The sequence below is a fragment of the Triplophysa dalaica genome, chromosome 5, assembly GCF_015846415.1.
Source record: "Triplophysa dalaica isolate WHDGS20190420 chromosome 5, ASM1584641v1, whole genome shotgun sequence".
Taxonomy (NCBI): domain Eukaryota; kingdom Metazoa; phylum Chordata; class Actinopteri; order Cypriniformes; family Nemacheilidae; genus Triplophysa; species Triplophysa dalaica.
The window spans coordinates 19775030-19792702 of NC_079546.1; the positions used below are offsets into that span (position 1 = coordinate 19775030).

At 42.9% G+C, this 17673-nt stretch overlaps 2 protein-coding genes and 9 non-coding genes across 11 annotated transcripts in view; 2 read left to right on the forward strand and 9 right to left on the reverse strand.

Moving 5' to 3' along the window:
- Window positions 1-5771: 5771 nt before the first annotated feature.
- trnai-aau (transfer RNA isoleucine (anticodon AAU)) lies at window positions 5772-5845 on the reverse strand. Its single transcript has one exon. It is a non-coding gene; the product is annotated as a tRNA-Ile (tRNA).
- Window positions 5846-5924: 79 nt separating this feature from the next.
- trnap-ugg (transfer RNA proline (anticodon UGG)) lies at window positions 5925-5996 on the reverse strand. Its single transcript has one exon. It is a non-coding gene; the product is annotated as a tRNA-Pro (tRNA).
- Window positions 5997-7014: 1018 nt separating this feature from the next.
- On the reverse strand, window positions 7015-7086 carry trnaq-cug (transfer RNA glutamine (anticodon CUG)). The gene has a single exon. It is a non-coding gene; the product is annotated as a tRNA-Gln (tRNA).
- A 109-nt stretch (window positions 7087-7195) lies between these two features.
- On the reverse strand, window positions 7196-7268 carry trnaf-gaa (transfer RNA phenylalanine (anticodon GAA)). Its single transcript has one exon. It is a non-coding gene; the product is annotated as a tRNA-Phe (tRNA).
- Window positions 7269-7365: 97 nt separating this feature from the next.
- On the reverse strand, window positions 7366-7439 carry trnai-aau (transfer RNA isoleucine (anticodon AAU)). Its single transcript has one exon. It is a non-coding gene; the product is annotated as a tRNA-Ile (tRNA).
- Window positions 7440-7518: 79 nt separating this feature from the next.
- Window positions 7519-7590, reverse strand: trnap-ugg (transfer RNA proline (anticodon UGG)). The gene has a single exon. It is a non-coding gene; the product is annotated as a tRNA-Pro (tRNA).
- A 1641-nt stretch (window positions 7591-9231) lies between these two features.
- Window positions 9232-10734, reverse strand: LOC130420535 (uncharacterized). Its single transcript, XM_056747859.1, has 3 exons — window positions 10706-10734; window positions 10519-10584; window positions 9232-10435 (listed from the first exon to the last, which is right to left on the reverse strand). The coding sequence occupies exon 3, from the start codon at window positions 10407-10409 to the stop codon at window positions 9738-9740; it is 672 nt and encodes a 223-aa protein (XP_056603837.1). The 5' UTR covers window positions 10410-10435; window positions 10519-10584; window positions 10706-10734; the 3' UTR covers window positions 9232-9737.
- A 3366-nt stretch (window positions 10735-14100) lies between these two features.
- The window catches only part of LOC130420409 (uncharacterized), a 32763-nt gene continuing 29190 nt past the window's right edge, over window positions 14101-17673 (reverse strand). Inside the window, exons 4-7 of the mRNA XM_056747692.1 lie at window positions 14702-15383; window positions 14459-14527; window positions 14314-14373; window positions 14101-14213 (exon numbers count right to left, since the gene is read on the reverse strand). Of these exons, the coding sequence (XP_056603670.1) occupies window positions 14122-14213; window positions 14314-14373; window positions 14459-14527; window positions 14702-15383 (903 nt within the window). The 3' untranslated portion in view covers window positions 14101-14121. The remainder of the gene's footprint in view (window positions 14214-14313; window positions 14374-14458; window positions 14528-14701; window positions 15384-17673) is intronic.
- Window positions 15945-16016, reverse strand: trnae-uuc (transfer RNA glutamic acid (anticodon UUC)). Its single transcript has one exon. It is a non-coding gene; the product is annotated as a tRNA-Glu (tRNA).
- trnad-guc (transfer RNA aspartic acid (anticodon GUC)) lies at window positions 16994-17065 on the forward strand. Its single transcript has one exon. It is a non-coding gene; the product is annotated as a tRNA-Asp (tRNA).
- trnaw-cca (transfer RNA tryptophan (anticodon CCA)) lies at window positions 17539-17610 on the forward strand. The gene has a single exon. It is a non-coding gene; the product is annotated as a tRNA-Trp (tRNA).

A 17673-nucleotide genomic window follows, 5' to 3' on the forward strand; every position in this document is an offset into this window, starting at 1 on the left:
GTCCCAGGGCCCTTTAAGCTGGCTGTAATTAAGCCTCTTATCAAAAAAACAAACTTAGACCCAAATGAACTTGGAAGCTATAGACCGATTTCAAATCAAACCGGTACTTGTTCGTTAGAATTACAAATGACCTCCTTATTGCTTCAGATAAAGGTAACATCCCACTATTAGTCCTGCTTGACCTTAGTGCTGCTTTCCATACTGTAGACCATAAAATACTACTAGATTGTTTACACAATTTTATCGGTATTTAGGGACAGGCACTGCAATGGTTCAGATCTTACTTAACAGACAGATACCAATACGTCCATTTAAATGGGAAATCGTCAAATCTTACGCAAGTAAATTATGGATTACCTCAGGGATCGGTTTTAGGACCCTTGCTTTTACCATATACATGCTGCCCCTCGGCAACATTATTAGAAAACATGGAATTAGCTTCCACTGTTATGCAGATGATACTCAGCTATATATCTCATCAAGACCAGATGATTCCTTTAAGCTATCCAAACTGGCAGAGTGCATCGAGGACATAAAACATTGGATGACTAGTAATTTCCTCCTTTTAAACTCTAGCAAAACAGAAATATTACTTATAGCACCAAAATCAAGTAAACAGAATATCTCCGATTACAGCCTGCAAATTGAAAGCTGCACTGTTACTCCAACAAATACAGTTAAAGACCTAGGTGTTATATTAGACGGCAACCTGTCATTTAAAAATCACATCTCACATATCACAAAAACAGCCTTCTTTCACCTTAGAAATGTTGCCAAATTACGAAATAGTTTATGTGTTGCAGACGCAGAAAAGCTTATTCATGCATTTGTGACCTCACGGCTTGACTATTGTAATGCTCTACTTAGTGGTTGTCCTGTATCATCGATAAACAAACTACAGTTAGTTCAGAATGCAGCTGCCAGAGTTCTTACTAGGTCAAGAAAATACGATCACATAACCCCAGTTTTATCATCGCTTCACTGGCTACCCATTAAGTATCGTATTGATTTTAAAATTCTTTTAATTACTTACAAAGCCCTGAACGGTTTAGCACATACTTACTTAACCGAGCTTTTATCACGTTACAACACATCACGCTCTCTAAGATCTCAAAATTTAGGACTTTTGACAACACCTAGAATAACAAAATCCACCAAAGGGGGACGAGCTTTCTCATACGTAGCACCTAAACTCTGGAATAGCCTTCCTGATACAATAAATCTAGATTAAAGACACATCTTTTCAGCCATCTTTCACTTAATGCATAGTTAATGAATAGCAGCTACGCTAATTATTCTCTTTATTCTCTTTCCGCCTCTGCCTCGGGATGCCCATCCCGAGGTAGGAAGAAGTTCCACCATGTCCAGACGACCGACAGATGCCCATCCCCAATTTGAGATTACGCCAGATACAGCTGCAGACTGACTGACCATCTCAGCTCCATCTAAGGCAATTCCACCATCTGCCAAGAGAAATATGAGCATCGGACCATCCCAGCTCATACCACTACATCCCCAACCAAGAGCAAAGACGGACTATTTGTCTTATTAATGCTGAAGTTACAATATTTGGTATTAAATGCTAAACCTTAACCACATGTCAACAGTCTGAGTGCAGCTATGACACGTCATAGGGAATCTGGCCCTCCCGGTTGAGCCTGGTTTCTCCCAAGTTTTTTTTCTCCATTAATCAATCATTGGAGTTTGGGTTCCTCGCCACAGCAGGGCAGTGTTGGCCTGCTCACCGGGAGACTGCATTCATTGATTTATTTATTTAGAAATTAGATATCATTTATTAGAATGATCTTACTCGTTGTATAAATACCATGCACTGTGCTGTGTTTTAACTTTTCTGTTTTTCCTGTTTGTACCTGTTAAGCTGCTTTGAAACAATACACATTGTGAAAAGCGCTATATAAATAAACTTGAATTGAATTGAATGGAACAGGTTGGCCAGGTTGACCCAGAGGCTTTGGTGGTTGTGGGGCCCGTCGCTTTTTAGTTGAAACGTGAGGACTTGCGATAATAGAGTGGGATAGTTTTGTTCCAGGAAAAAACGAGTTCCTCCATTTTCTATGAGAAGCTCAAAAGAGATGATGTAGTAGAGAGGGTGAGAGTGTGTAGTGAGAGGGGCTGCGAGTCTGGTGTTTCTGAAGACTGAAGTATGTTGTTTTGGCTCTCCTGGTTGATATCCACAGAAACGTCATTGGGTGTCGAGTCCTCGTCATCGTCCAACTGATGTGATGTCACTGGGCAGGGTACAGCTTGAGTGGTGTTATCCCAATGTCCATCCAACTGCTGAGGTGGGTCACTATGGCCAGGTGTATTTGTGCCATTTAGGAGTGGAGTGGTACACTCTACTGATGGGTGAAAGAGGGAGAAGAGGATATTGTCCTTTAGCACTCTTGAACCAAGTTTGTTTGGGTGGAGGCCATCTGTTCTAAAAAGTTGTCTTTGACTCTAAAAGAGATTAAAGTTGTCAATGAAGTTTAGTCCTCTCATGTTGCAGGTTTTTTGCAGCCATATGTTCAGACTGAGTAGCCGAGTGAACATATTTGTTCCCCGAGCTGGGAGAGGTCCACTGATGAATGCCTGTCCTTTAGCTTTCCAAGCAATTCAAAGAGTTCATTAAAATCCCTTTTTAGGAGCTCTGACTGCTCTTTTCGAGTATCATTTTTCCCCACATGTATGACAATCCGATTTACAGACTTATGTTGTTTCAGGATGTTTGAGAGTTCCTTGCTTACATCAGCAATCATTGCTTGAGGGAAATAGTATGTACGTATGTACGTGCCCTGCTACGAAGGTTTCTGATAATTGAGTCCCCCACTATGAGAGTATTTGGCTCGGGTGCTTGTTGAGCAGAGTGCCGGTGCCTGTTTGACACAGAGCTTCTGCCAACTGCAGTGTCCACTTTTGATTTTTGCCTTACCACGTTTGGGGATTCTTCACCCATATTCATTAGTGCCTCAAATCTATTTTCAAGATGTACAGGGGGTGGCAGAGTACCAACATTGTCTACTCGAGTCTTAGTCATATTTGGGGTAGATGAAGCTAATGCGGCAATTTGTGAAACTCTTGACAGTCTGATATTTCAAGCTTTAGGTCTTGCGCCCTTTTTCTGCCAACGGTTTGTGTCCTCAGCTACCTTTGTTTGCATCTGTACAGGTTTGTCTGAGCTAACTATAATCTGATGAGAAGTGCTGGGTTCACAGAACTCACCGGCTTCATGCTGAGGGGGTCCACGACGAGTAACAGCTGTGTGTTTAGTAGCTTTGTTTTCGAGAACTGCAATCTTTTGTAGAAGTTTGTGGCAGTTTGAGCAACAGGTGGTTTTTGATCCAACAGATGGCATTTTCACACCAGTTTGAGTGTGGGCAATGGAATTATTCTGAAGAGTTTCAATTGTACGCAGTAAGAAATCCTGGTTGCTTAGCGAAAGTTTTGAAGTATTTCCCAGTCTTAGGTTTCAGTGCCTAATTGTTTTGTCTGAGCACTGTACTGAACTGCTGGTGTTTAAAAAAGATAAAGCATAAAAGCAGAAGCGCAAAGCACGGAGCGCTAGTAAATGCGTCCGATCAGTAGCAAAGCCGGAAGAAATATAGACAATTACTCTGTTTCGCTTGTAATTTAGAGGAGCCGATTTATGTAAAGTGTATGCATCCTCCGAGGATAATCACTGTTCAATTTGTTAATCAGATAGACAGACCCCTGTGTCATTGAATACTCCCTGTTTTTACCACCTAAAGATCCGGGGTTAGAAGGGCTATAATAAACTTTTTTACAGTAGCTTTTTAATGGTTTGTAACACATGTGGGTGGTGTCAGAACTCGTCGGCCTCCAGATCCACTTCCGGTGTAAACAATTAAACTCTCACAGAGTTGTAGCGATCACGCAGCATACACCATTTGAACACATTCACTGTCGATAGCTGCCAACGTAGAATCAAATCCACATAATATATACAAAGAATCATCCTGGGTCACCACGCGTCCATCAGCGAACATGCGATACCATATACCCGGTATTACGCACACTTTTAATGAGAGATAAATCGTTGCCTGACCATCAGGGTGTCAGGTCAGCAGGATGAAGACAACTACAGGGGGTACAATTACACAGCTATAAGATATAAACTGTCAAACAAGACTGACAGATCATAAAAAAAAAAACTTTTATTGACTGGCAAATTAATTGCTTGGGGGAAAGTAGGGAGACACACACACTTTCAGAAGATTTGAAACAACAAGCCTCATTTCATTCATTTGCATGATAAAAACCACAAAGCAAAGGAAACAACATTCTTAGAGGAAAAACACACATATTACACTAATACTATCTCAATATCTTACAAACATCATTCACAAATATCCTGTAGTAAAAGCAAAACAGGATGAAAACAAACCTTTTTGATAAGGAAGTACTGAAGGGGGGTTTAGGAAGTTAGACACGCTGAGGGAAGGGAAGGGGTCAAATGATACCCCCAAAACAATCATAAAATATATCTGTCATCAGGACTGTCATACCATAAAAGTCCAGTTTGAGTGACCAGTGGACAGAAAATTTGATATGTGTACATAAATCAATCAAACTATTTGACACACAGTATATGATAACACTCCTAATGTTTATGTGATTTTACAAATGTTTTCTTGGCAGGGACCTCTAAGGAAAGCAAGGCCAAATAAAAAAACAAAGATGAGCTGTCAGGGCAGTTTTTAAAGCACATCTGACCATCTGAAGGTGCACTAAACCCTAAGCCGACAGAACCCTGTAAGCTCTTAACTGTCTGGGAAATGTCGCAGCGGGCCTACTGTAAAACACAATGGTGGAAACTGCAACACTAGCGGTCTAAGGCGCTGGATTTAGGCGCTGACAGTGGGTGACTGTAGTTTTCCTCTTACCTCCAGAGCCACATTAGCTGGTTCAGGTGTGCGTGATGAACCTGCACTACTCAACACCCCTCACCCGAGGGCCTACACCTAGAACATGTCGCTGGAACTCAAGAGCCTGGATAGCTCAGTCGGTAGAGCAACAGCCTTTTAATATGAGGGTCCAGGGTTCAAGTCCTTGTTCGGGCGATGAGTTTCCCTTTTATAAGTCAACTTTACCATGTAAGCTCTTTTGGCCCCGCCCTCTGTTGATAAAAATATAATAAACAGTTTGCTCGTGCGTTGGAGTCTACACATTGGCTTTGAGCAGGGATTTCATCGACCACATGCTCAAGGAATACCGTGAGACCTCAGCGAAAGCTTTCAATCTTCTCCCTGCAGATCTAGTCACTCAGTCACTTTGCCGTAGGCATGAAATCCATTGGGGTCTCCCCGCGCAGGTTCAAACCCTGCCGACTACGGCTGCTTGAGAGAGAGATGAAGATCAAGCCTTTATAGACTACCACGTTTTCCTTTAAGAGCGACTCTGCAACAGATTGCACGTGTTGTTGATATAACTCAAATTGACCGGTACAGGAGTGCTCGATGGGTTTTCGATGCAATTAGGTAAATAACAATGTAGTAAACACTTAATGTAAATCAATGTGTACATACTTTATAGCCTTTCATATGATTTTACAAATGTTTAAGAGCACCTCTGCAACAGATGGCACGTGTTGTTGATATAACCATAATTGACCGGTACAGGAGTGCTCGATGGGTTGTCGATGCAATTAGGTATACAACAATGTAGATTTCTTGACTTGCGAATCGTAGTCCGCGGACGACCCCTGGCGCTGAAGCCCTGAATTATGGAACAGAATGCCAGAGAAAAGCCTTTGGCCAGTACGGGGATCGAACCCGCGACCTTGGCGTTATTAGCACCACGCTCTAGCCAACTGAGCTAACAGGCCATGGGTCTCCTGCTTTCATGATCTGGATTGCCATAGTGCCACCTTGACTGTCCTCACAATACGATGAACGCTTAAAGCAGGGCTCGTCCGGGATTTGAACCCGGGACCTCTCGCACCCAAAGTGAGAATCATGCCCCTAGACCAACGAGCCGAGCGGTGTACAGCGATTGTGATTTCAAGGCGCTTTGGAAAAGCATTTTCCCCACGTGTGCCCCGTTTCATTGAGCCAAAGCAATGCGCGTCTTTTTCCGATAATGAATGGGAATTTGCTCAAATGAAAGAGCGCTCGCTTGGCATTCGAGAGGTAGAGGGAATGACGGCCTTATTCTCCATATTAGAGGCTTTTGGAGCTTCCTTTGTGCGACTTAGCCCTCCCTATGCTACCTGTCGAGGCTCACCTTTGCAGAAAAAGGTCTTCGTGTTTAATACTGTGCATATATTCAGTAACAAAAAGCCTTCAGTGCCCCTTGTCTCTCCTCGCTATGGCACCTGGACACAAATGACAAGAATCTCCCATATGGTGTGCGCATTGCTTTTACCCAGAGCAACGTAATGCAGGACATTTCACGATCAGAGACAATCAAGTTGTCACTTAAGATTCCACAAGTTTTTTTTTGCTGTGTAACTTGCATTTTCAATAAACCAGTGTGGATATGTGAGGTGGTTCGTTTCCTTGCCCTTTTCTTGTAGTTTCTTGAAAAGGGTTATCCTCCATTACTGTTGGGTAATTGTCAAAATAAGGCTAAGCATGAAAAATCTCTCTCCCAAAATCTTCTCTTTATAGTACGTGTGTGTGTGCAATCACATTAACGTTTCAGAAATGGGCAATTTGTTATATTTATTTTCCGCTTTGCCTTGGTTGTATTGACCTTTTTGCTCATTGTGTACCGATGGCCTGTTGTCAGTGTGAAAGCAGCAAATGCTACTTTAACTCGAGGTTTAATGAAACCTAGTTGTTATCCTACCATTGTCTTACGTTGTCATTACAAAGATCCTCCACCTTCTATGTGGTTCCTCGTTCCACAAGTACAACACTTTTCCTGCACGTAAACAGATGAAATTCACTTGTGTTTGCCTGACAGCTTAAACGTTTTAGTACAAAGGTCAAAGATCGGGGCGGTAACAAACCCTGGCATGAGCCCCTCGAAAACGTGTAGACTTTCAATGAGAGGTCTCACCAAGATTTGAACTCGGATCGCTGGATTCAGAGTCCAGAGTGCTAACCATTACACCATGAAACCCAATGTGAAGCTGTTTTCGACATGCCAGATTCCGAAGAAAAGAGCGCACGGTCTTGTGAATGCAAGAGCTCCACTATAACTAGAGCAAAGCATTGGACAGAGGGACGCATGCCGAAACCCGGGATCGAACCAGGGACCTTTAGATCTTCAGTCTAACGCTCTCCCAACTGAGCTATTTCGGCCACGTTTGGAGATTTCTTGACTTGCGAATCGTAGTCCGCGGACGACCCCTGGCGCTGAAGCCCTGAATTATGGAACAGAATGCCAGAGAAAAGCCTTTGGCCAGTACGGGGATCAAACCCGCGACCTTGGCGTTATTAGCACCACGCTCTAGCCAACTGAGCTAACAGGCCATGGGTCTCCTGCTTTCATGATCGAGATTGCCATAGTGACACCTTGAGTGTCCTCACAATACGATGAACGCTTAAAGCAGGGCTCGTCCGGGATTTGAACCCGGGACCTCTCGCACCCAAAGCGAGAAACATGCCTCTAGACCAACGAGCCGAGCGGTGTGCAGCGATTGTGATTTCAAGGCGCTTTGGAAAAGCATTTTCCCCACGTGTGCCCCGTTTCATTGAGCCAAAGCAATGCGCGTCTTTTTCCGATAATGCACGGGAATTTGCTCAAATGAAAGAGCGCTCGCTTGGCATTCGAGAGGTAGAGGGAATGACGGCCTTATTCTCCATATTAGAGGCTTTTGGAGCTTCCTTTGTGCGACTTAGCCCTCCCTATGCTACCTGTCGAGGCTCACCTTTGCAGAAAAAGGTCTTCGTGTTTAATACTGTTCATATATTCAGTCACAAAAAGCCTTCAGTGCCCCTTGTCTCTCCTCGCTATGGCACCTGGACACAAATGACAAGAATCTCCCATATGGTGTGCGCATTGCTTTTACCCAGAGCAACGTAATGCAGGACATTTCACGATCAGAGACAATCAAGTTGTCACTTAAGATTCCACAAGTTTTTTTTTGCTGTGTAACTTGCATTTTCAATAAACCAGTGTGGATATGTGAGGTGGTTCGTTTCCTTGCCCTTTTCTTGTAGTTTCTTGAAAAGGGTTATCCTCAATTACTGTTGGGTAATTGTCAAAATAAGGCTAAGCATGAAAAATCTCTCTCCCCAAATCTTCTCTTTATAGTACGTGTGTGTGTGCAATCACATTAACGTTTCAGAAATGGGCAATTTGTTATATTTATTTTCCGCTTTGCCTTGGTTGTATTGACCTTTGGCTCATTGTGTACCGTTGGCCTGTTGTCAGTGTGAAAGCAGCAAATGCTACTTTAACTCGAGGTTTAATGAACCCTAGTTGTTATCCTACCATTGTCTTACGTTGTCATTACAAAGATCCTCCACCTTCTATGTGGTTCCTCGTTCCACAAGTACAACACTTTTCCTGCACGTAAACAGATGAAATTCACTTGTGTTTGCCTGACAGCTTAAACGTTTTAGTACAAAGGTCAAAGATCGGGGCGGTAACAATCCCTGGCATGAGCCCCTCGGCCGGTCGTGGATAGGTGGTATCCACTGACAGCCAATCAGATTGAAGCTCTTCTCCTGTTGTCCCAGGTCCTTGAGTGATGTCACAGCCAATCAGATTTTTTCACATCTTTTTTTTATGTTCGTTTGCACAGAGGTTCGAATCCCACTCGAAGCAACTCTGAAACATTGTTTTACAAACATTTATGAGTTTTTTATTACATTTAAGCAACCTTTTAAAATGTTGGAATATTGACAAAGTATAAGTATTAAAAGGATTTAAATTGAAATTGGGTTAAATGAAAATGTTGACAGAATATATTCATTGATGGTGTTTTATTTATCATTTCTTTAACCACAATAAATGTTTGAAAACTCTATTCTTATTAACATTAATTCGTAACAATTAAAAGGTTATCTGAAATGTAAATGTTGATGTCCATAACAAAATATTCTTAATGTCAGTGTTGAAATAATTTTTTATTGTTCTCTTCACTATATGTTATTACCCTGTAGGATTTTTGATCAAATGTACATAAAATAATATTTTTAACAGCACCGAATGTATTCACATTTATGAAGAGTATTTTTTTATTTAAACTCCGATTACAATACATATGTCTCTTACCTTTGTAGTGCTAAAACATTTGTAAATAAAATATATTTTACATCAGTTGAAAATATTTGCCATTTATTTGTATGTATATAAATATAAAAAATGAGTAGAAGATAAGTGCTTTTTTAGATAGTTTTTATTGTTTTCTCAACATTTTAAAAGGCAAAACAAACAAGCAAAAGATATTTACACGTGGAAAATTCTCATTTACTTTTTTCCAGAAACCCATCTCTGTCTTTCCATATTGTAAAAAGTAGACTTTTGAAAGTCTTTCCAGGTCATCTCTTTCTCCATACCCTGCTCTCTGTATATGGAATATACTTTAGCAGGACAATAAACATATTTCCCAGCAATTCCAGGAAAGCCCGTATGTATGTGTGGACTGTTTGGACCTTGTTTGAGTTCCATTTTACAAAACCGACACAGGTGACCTACATGCGGAGATTCAGGAATTTTTCGTTTTTGCTGTCCCTTCTCTTCCACCCTTTTTTTTGTGTCATCCAGTTCCCTCTGGAAGAACTCTGTTTCCATAAAATCTTTAAAAGGCATTATGGGATTTGTCAGCCCTTCATCACTATAAGCCTTAAAAACCTTGGTGGAACAGTAGAAGTACCCAACAGGTACTTGCTGGTAAAAAAATGGATGGAGGAACCATCACTTTCATAGCGAGACTTGGGCTGTCTGCAGGCAGCACAAGTCTTCATCTGTTTCTTTTTTTTTTCTGGTTGTTGTTGTTGTTGTTGTTGTTGCTGTTGATGCTTCTCCATAATACCCTCAACGATCCTCTCAATGGTTGCGTGTGAAAGTGGTGTGGTCAGAGCAAGTGCTGGTGGGTTTACAACTGCAGGATTAATTTTAACCACTGGCACACTAGTAGTCTCGCTCCCCTCTGTCAGAGAGTGCCACAGTCGCTGTGTCTGAAGTAGTTTTTCAGGAGAAGTATTTAACGAAGAACTGGTGTTTAGCAATTTGGCCAAGTGCTTGACATACTGAGCTATGTGCAGTTTTGTAGTAGGATGGAGCATGCTGTTGGGATCAGTACTGGAGTTATGGACCATTGCTGCATACTCCTGATCCACAAGTTTGAGCATATCCTTCTTCCCATGATGTTCAGTAAGCAGGTTGTCAATTGCCTCGTTCATTGCCGTTGTCCACCGTTTGTGGTCTAGCACAAACACCCTTCCACCAGTCTTCACAGGTCCAGTACGAGCGCTTGCAGGTGAGGACACCATAGGCAGAGGCGGTACATGTGTTGTTCCTATAGCACAGAAAATCAGGCAATCAATATTTTGGCTCTTATACCATTTGTTAAATTAATTTGTTAATTTTTTGAATATTCACCTGGCTCTGACTGAGGCTCTGTGCAGGCACGGTGAAACAATGACACAGGCAGCGTATCAGCAGATTCTACAACAGCAGCAGCAGAAATACTTTTTTCATCAAGGTGTATTTTTAGCAAGTATTTAGTTTTATGTGTAAAGAAAAAGGGCATTTTAAGCATGACACTGTACATATGTAAAATGTTTACCTGGCTTAGGCTGAAGATCCACATCAGCACCATGGCATGAGGAAAGCAAGGGGGCAGGCAAAGTGGTAATGGATCCTAGAGGAACAAAACAGCATTAATAGAGTCACTTTAAAGACATTAAGTGTATGATAACGTCCTATATATTCTTTTAAAAAAGCGTTACCTGACTCTGGATGTGGATCAAGGTCAGATGAAAGGTATCCAGCCCTGGCAGTGGACGGTCTGCTTTGCTCGGGAAGATCTAATGGCAGATCAGTTTTGCTCTTGTGCTTTTCCCAATCTAGCACAACAGGGCGACATCCAGGCTCCACATAGTCTAGCCCAAACCTCTCCCCAGAATCCTTGCTGGACACTAGAAGGGCAGCATACTTGGGCATTCCGAACACCCTGCTGGTGATTTCAGGTCCACCAGGCGCTGAAAGTTCCAACGTGCCACTCCCATCATCCCCTGGGCTTGAAACAACTCAGAGGAAACACGTGTGCCGGTGACCCACTGAGCCTGGTGGAAGTGGTAGCCCTCCTGCTGTGATGTGCCTCTTATTGGCACCCAGACATCAACTTTAGCTCCCTCACCCTGGACGTGATTAAGCATGCAGTCTCCCACCATGCCTATACAGGATCTCACCTGCTACTTCAGGATCACTCAGACAACCCCTCAAAATATGGACACGCTGAATGCGCCATGTCTTCAACATAGAGGGTTTGTAGAGGTGAACACCATTTGGATCAGCTGCCAAATGGAAGTGCTGCATGACCCCCTCAATCCTTTTGAGAAGTTCTTGAGAACCAGGGATCTTTGTTTTGCAGTGCTCCCGAATGTGCTGCTTGGTGGGGTTGGCTGGCTGAATACCACAAAACGCATAGGCATTCTTGAGCTTCATCAGGTCTTCTTGATCCACCACACAGAAAGCAGCAGACAGGAACTGGGTGAAGGAGCTGTATAAAGCATGATGCTCGGAAACACACTCCCGGTGAAAGCGCCTCATGCAATGAAACAGGTCGAGCTTGACATTGATGTGCTGATTGAAGCGAGATCTTGATGCGCATGCATTTTGCAGTTCACCAGAAGTGGCCTCGGCAATATCAGCATCAGCAGTTCTCCAGGCATTCCAGTTGAGATGTTCTCCAGCCTGCAGATCCGGCACCCTGAACGCTGCACAGCAATCCCTGAAACAGAAATATATATATTTTTAATTATAGTATAATTAAATTTAATTGTAGTATAATTACATATTAAAACTACAGTATTAATAGGTCTAAACAACAGTTTATGAGTGAAAAGAACGTGCACAGATGGTGAATTGTGAGGAAATGCAGGCAAACGATTGCATGATTCAAATGACTCACCTGTCCACCCAATGGTACCTTGCCTTTTCCACTCCTGCAATGTTGTACCGGTTTGCTAGGCCCTGATACATGGGTTCCAATGACTTTTCCGTCTCAGACTGCACCATCACCCACGAAAGGATCATCCAGTTTTCGTTCATGGTGTCGTAAGATGACATTGTGCCAGAGGTAAATGTAACTTTCCTTGCCACTTTCCGGGTGTGGTCAGAACGTAAAGCCTGCCCAAAGGTGCCCTGCAGTAGCTTTCTAATAGCTACCTGTTGTCGCTGGTACTCATAAAGGAGGCAGTCAGTGAGGTAGTCTGCAGACACAGAGATTCCATTCCATCCATCAGGATCATCATACTCGCCAAAGGGAGCAGGCTTGGTCTCATTTCTTAGGAATCCTGTGATGGTTTTCTGTCCATACTTTCCAGCCTCAGAATCCAGGACACTCTGGCAACTGAGGAGGTAGGCAAAGTCGGCACGTTCAAATTTCAGGTGCATCATTTCAATCACCTGCCTGGCCATGTCTGAGGGTGATTTTCCGGTACGCCGCAGCTCATCCATCACAGATCTACAGATGGCCTTCTTGTAAGTAATAATTGCTGGCAGTACATTTGTAAACCTTTTGGGGAGCTTTTCCAGCCACTGTGGGTTGTCTGCATACCACCTTTTCTTGCAGACTTTGCAGCACAGCCGAGATGAGAAGAGGTAGTACTGACCTGTGATGCCCATGATCACACGAGGTCTACCGACTCCTGCACACGTGACCTGTGCTTTGCTACACCCCGCAATGCATGGCAGAGCATAGTTACTCTTAAGTCTAGCCATCAAGGTGTCATTTTCAGGTTTCCAAATAAAAAAAGGATGAAGCTGAAAATATTTGGCTGACGGCAGATCAGAGACTGTGTCTATCAGCTCAGGTTGAGGAGGTAAACGCCACAGTGACACGGTCTTCATGGGGTTGCTCACAGGAGGAGAGCCTGGCCACAGACCCATGGATTCCAACTCAGTCTTCATCCAGATCCTCTGTTGATGAGAACACTTCCACTGACGCGTGTCATTATCATATCCAGGAAGCTGTGGAGCAGGAACTCTAGGAAGGGTTGGTGTGCCTGGGTGTTTGAAAATAAGAAAAAATAATAAAGTATTGTTACAGATATTAAATATGTTAATCACTTTTATATCCACAGAATACTCTCTTACTTTGCGCTGTCGGTCGAACAGGTGGTGGAACACACACTGAAGGAGGAGGAGCAGAGGAACATGGTTCTGAAAGCACAAATAAAATAATTAAAGCTGTTGAAAACAAAGTTAAACAAAAAAAAAAACGTTCTAGACATGTGACGAGGTCTCTATAAATTCACAATTCCAAACATAGAAATGATTCAACCCATATACATCTAATGCAACCCATTCTTACCATCTTTGTTAGATTCCTCAAAAGAAAGTGTCCTGCACGCTCGAGAGATACTGCCCTCTGATGAAGAGAGACACATTGTAAAAGAGGTGATAGTTTTAAAAACATGCATTTATAATGTATGATTCAATGTATCCATAAACTTGACATTAGAACACACCTGTCGCTGAAACACCTTTTTTTGATTGTGTGGAAGCTGATGGTTCCTGCACAAGAAACATCAGCTCTTTAGGAAGGGGCACTGGTGTTTTCAGAGCTGGCACAGCTGGTGATTTAAAAAGGAAGTCAGAAAAAAATTCAATTCAAAGTTATAAAGAAGACAATTATATGATCAGAGAGGCGGAAATAAAATGTGTTTACCATCCACAGGAGACAGACGCAGTTCCTTTCTAGTGACCATCAGTGGTTTCAAAAGGACAGTAGATGGTTCTGCAAGACATAACATCTTGTTAATAATATCAATAGTCTTAAGAGATCTGCTTACTTTAATAGAATGAATGAAATGATGCATTAAGCCTTCTCAAATAATGTCACAAACATTTTAAACTAAACAGGGAATGTAAACAATGTAATTACAAGAACATGCACGTCTTCATGTATTAATAAACTGAAATATTTATAAGTTTACAGTCAAAGTGAGCACTTACCCAGAATGGGGGTTTATCAGTTCATCGTGGTGGGGGAATCAATTCATAGCCCCTTGAACAGTTAGTATAATGCCAACAGCACACAGATTTGTTAGTGACACACGGCCAACACACTGACACATTTAGACAAAAAAAATTCATATTCAGTTTTGGAGAACATTTAATTTCATAATTCATCAACACAAAAGTGCTGACACTAAAGTGAATAAAAACCTGTCGTTGTTTCTGTGGAGTGTTTCACTTCAGCAGCTGAGCACGCAGATGATGCTGGCGCTAACAAATGTAAAAATTAGGGAACATTTATTAAATATATCAACTTATTTAATACAAGATGTCATTTAAGAAAAAAAACACTCACACTGCACCAGTAGCTTAGAGGGGGTGATGTTCAGCATTGCAGTCTCCAGCTCAGCGTCTTCATCCATCTCTGTATGGTTGACAAACAAGAGTTAAAGGTTGCTTTTACGCTGCACTTGGAATTTTTCAAATGTAACTTCATACTTTACCTTATTCTTTGTAAAGCACAAAGTATGTTTATACTTATTGACATAAATGTAAAGATTCTCTTCTGAAGGCCAAATGAGGGGAAATAACAACTGACCTGTGGGCTCAGATGTGGCAGGAACATGCGGACGGGCAGACTGCTGCTGCTTCAGCAGGTATTGTTGCAGTTTATGCATCCGTGTCCCTCGGACACACTTAGCCCCCATTACAAAGGACGCGTAACCATCAGCTCTGCCGTCCCAAATCTCCTTCCATGTACTCTTGGCACGAGCTCCGAAACCAACCAGCTGATCGTCGCCTGGTGATGCCGCTGTTGCAGCTGGAGTTTTGGACGTGTAATGTAAAAGAGACAGAATCTCCTCAAAGCTGTGGGCGTACTGCATAAAAGAGACCAGGCTGCTCTTGCTGTGCCCCTCGGTCATTGTGACTCCTGCAGCCTCTTCTTGCTGAAGGTTCTTCATCAGATAGATGGTGTACCCCACATCATTTTCAAGGAGCCACCGGAAGGACTTCCCCTTGTATTTCCCAAACTGCAGGATGTACTCACCAAAAACTTCTTTTTGGTCTGAGGCATCACCTCCTCTTTGACGGACCACATTCAGAGCATTTTGTCTCACAAGCTCCAGCTTAATTGGTGCCGACTTGTCCTGCAAAGATAGGTTGTATTTTATTGTTCTCGCCTGGTCAGTTGGATCCTGCAGAAGATATCCCAGCGGTCCCTTACGGAACGCAACCTTTACCCTTCCAGGAAAAAAAATGACCCTTTTCTGCATGATGACCTGCGAGACAAAAATGGCAGTTTTTTTTAAAGTGTTAAAATTTACATTGGAATGAAAAAGATGAAAACCAGATGGTTTTTCACAAATGCAGTACAAACAGTGTTGTGAAGCTGCTAGGAAGTCGTTCACCGAGATTATGTTTTAGAACCAAAGGAAGCTTTTTGTACCCACACGACTGCCCACTTTAGATCTTTTGGATGTTTAAGGTTTTCTCCATGTAGAGGTGTGGTTAAAAACGTCAAGATATTGTAAAGACATCTCGTAAAAATTGTCCCAGATGTACCTTCTGTACTTTTCAGTTGTCGGCACCCAGAACGCAGCACTTTGTGTCCAGCACTTGTTGCCTGAGACCTCAGGACGCACCATATAATACAACGTAAATACTGTTTGCTCACTTGAATTTGGATTGTGCAAAGGAGTTAAAATGTAGAAGGTGCCAAGAAAGGCTGATATACGAGATAAGTGACTATTTGTTTGACCTCCTACACAGCTGACTCGTCAGAGCCTCACCGTGAAACAGCAGCTTTTTCATTTGAAAATAACCAATTGAGAAAATGGTAATTCCCATACCGGGAGTTGAACCCGGGCTGCCTGGGTGAAAACCAGGAATCCTAACCGCTAGACCATATGGGACGCCTTAGCTGTCTTCTTCCGACCTGGAGCCGACGTGCACTTCAACTGTTTCCCAGCACAGAGGAAGCGAAATAACAATCACACATTTGAAGTGCATCGCAGAAGATTTTCTACCTATCTGAGCAGGTGCTGACAATAAACTTGCAACAAACGTGGTGAAACCAAGAGTCCCAAAACAGCTAGGAGACAACGATGTGCAGAAGCAATCCGACAGAGGCAGATTCTTAAACGCTCTGGTTCTTGGCACAATAACGAAGGCCTGCTGTGAGCGGAGCCGTCCAAAATTACATTAAACTCACGGTGGTTTCATTCTGCGGAAATCTTTCGTAAAAGGCAGAACATTTATGCGTAGATCAAGAGAAACTCGAGCTGCACCCATCAGCTCTAGACCCAGTGTGCTTCCTATGTAGCACCGCAATGTTCAAGGGGCTAATATTTGGTCGAGGCTCTTACCTGATAATTCACTCTGCGAGGGGCCAAAGAGACAAATTTCTCTTCCATCAACAAATTACTGCAAAAGCCAAGTCTGAAGAGATGCTCCTGAAGCTAGCATCCTACCGACCACAGGTACTAGCATCTGGATCTTCCAAGAAATAAAATACAAATCTTCAATCTCCGACAACTCTAGCTTGAATCAGAACAATGGTACTGTTTAGCGTGTTGACACATGGTTCATATGCTCTCCTACTTTGGATAAAAGCATCTGCCAAATGAAAAATGCAAATGGATAGAGTTCGCCGTCCTTCTTCCTCTAGTGAATTTCTTTTAACCAACAAATTAAAGTGTGATGATGTGTGGACAATTCCACCGAGGTCCAAAGGAGGATTCAGAAAGTCTGCACAACACTCTAAATTAGCCAAGCTTGCAGCCTTCCTCCTGCACACATCCAATATCAAAAAACTAATCTTTTCCAAAGAGAATGCTATGAGATATCGGTTGCAGTTCGGCACAAAAACATTTCCGCAGTTGCAAGCCAGTCCTCGTTAGTATAGTGGACAGTATCTCCGCCTGTCACGCGGAAGACCGGGGTTCGATCCCCCGACGGGGAGCTTGAGTGTCCTTGTGGGTCATCCCTGCTTTGTCAGCTCTTATGTGCAGCAAGGTATGCTCTGTCAGTAGAACATGAGACTCTTAATGTCAGGGTCGGTAGAGGATAAGATTCAGCGTCTTGTGCTCGAGCCCCACGTTGGCCGTGCAAATGACTTTTGATCTTGGTGTTTTTCACCTAGGCCTCGGTTCCCAGGCTCAGTGACAGAACAGTCAGGCAGCTTCTTGGAAAATACTGAACACTTGACGACTTAACCGTTATGCTGCAAAGGCGGCTCTCGGAAAACAAACGCTATATTTTCTTGCGGCGACGTTCGTTGTTATGACTTTGCAAACCTCTGCTGTTTCTTTCCAAGTCAAACCGTTGCTCTGTAGAGAACAACAAATTTGACGTCTCTTTCTGCCGCCGTCTCCTGATGGCTTTCGTGCAACTGTCCGTCTCTGTGGCGCCATCTTTGGCGACTGCCCAGCGAGAGGCCTCGTGGCGCAACGGTAGCGCGTCTGACTCCAGATCAGAAGGTTTCGTGTTCAAATCACGTCGGGGTCAAGATTTCTTTCTGCGTGTACGGCTTGTTAACAACACCGTGAGGCTGATGTCTCACACTAAGTG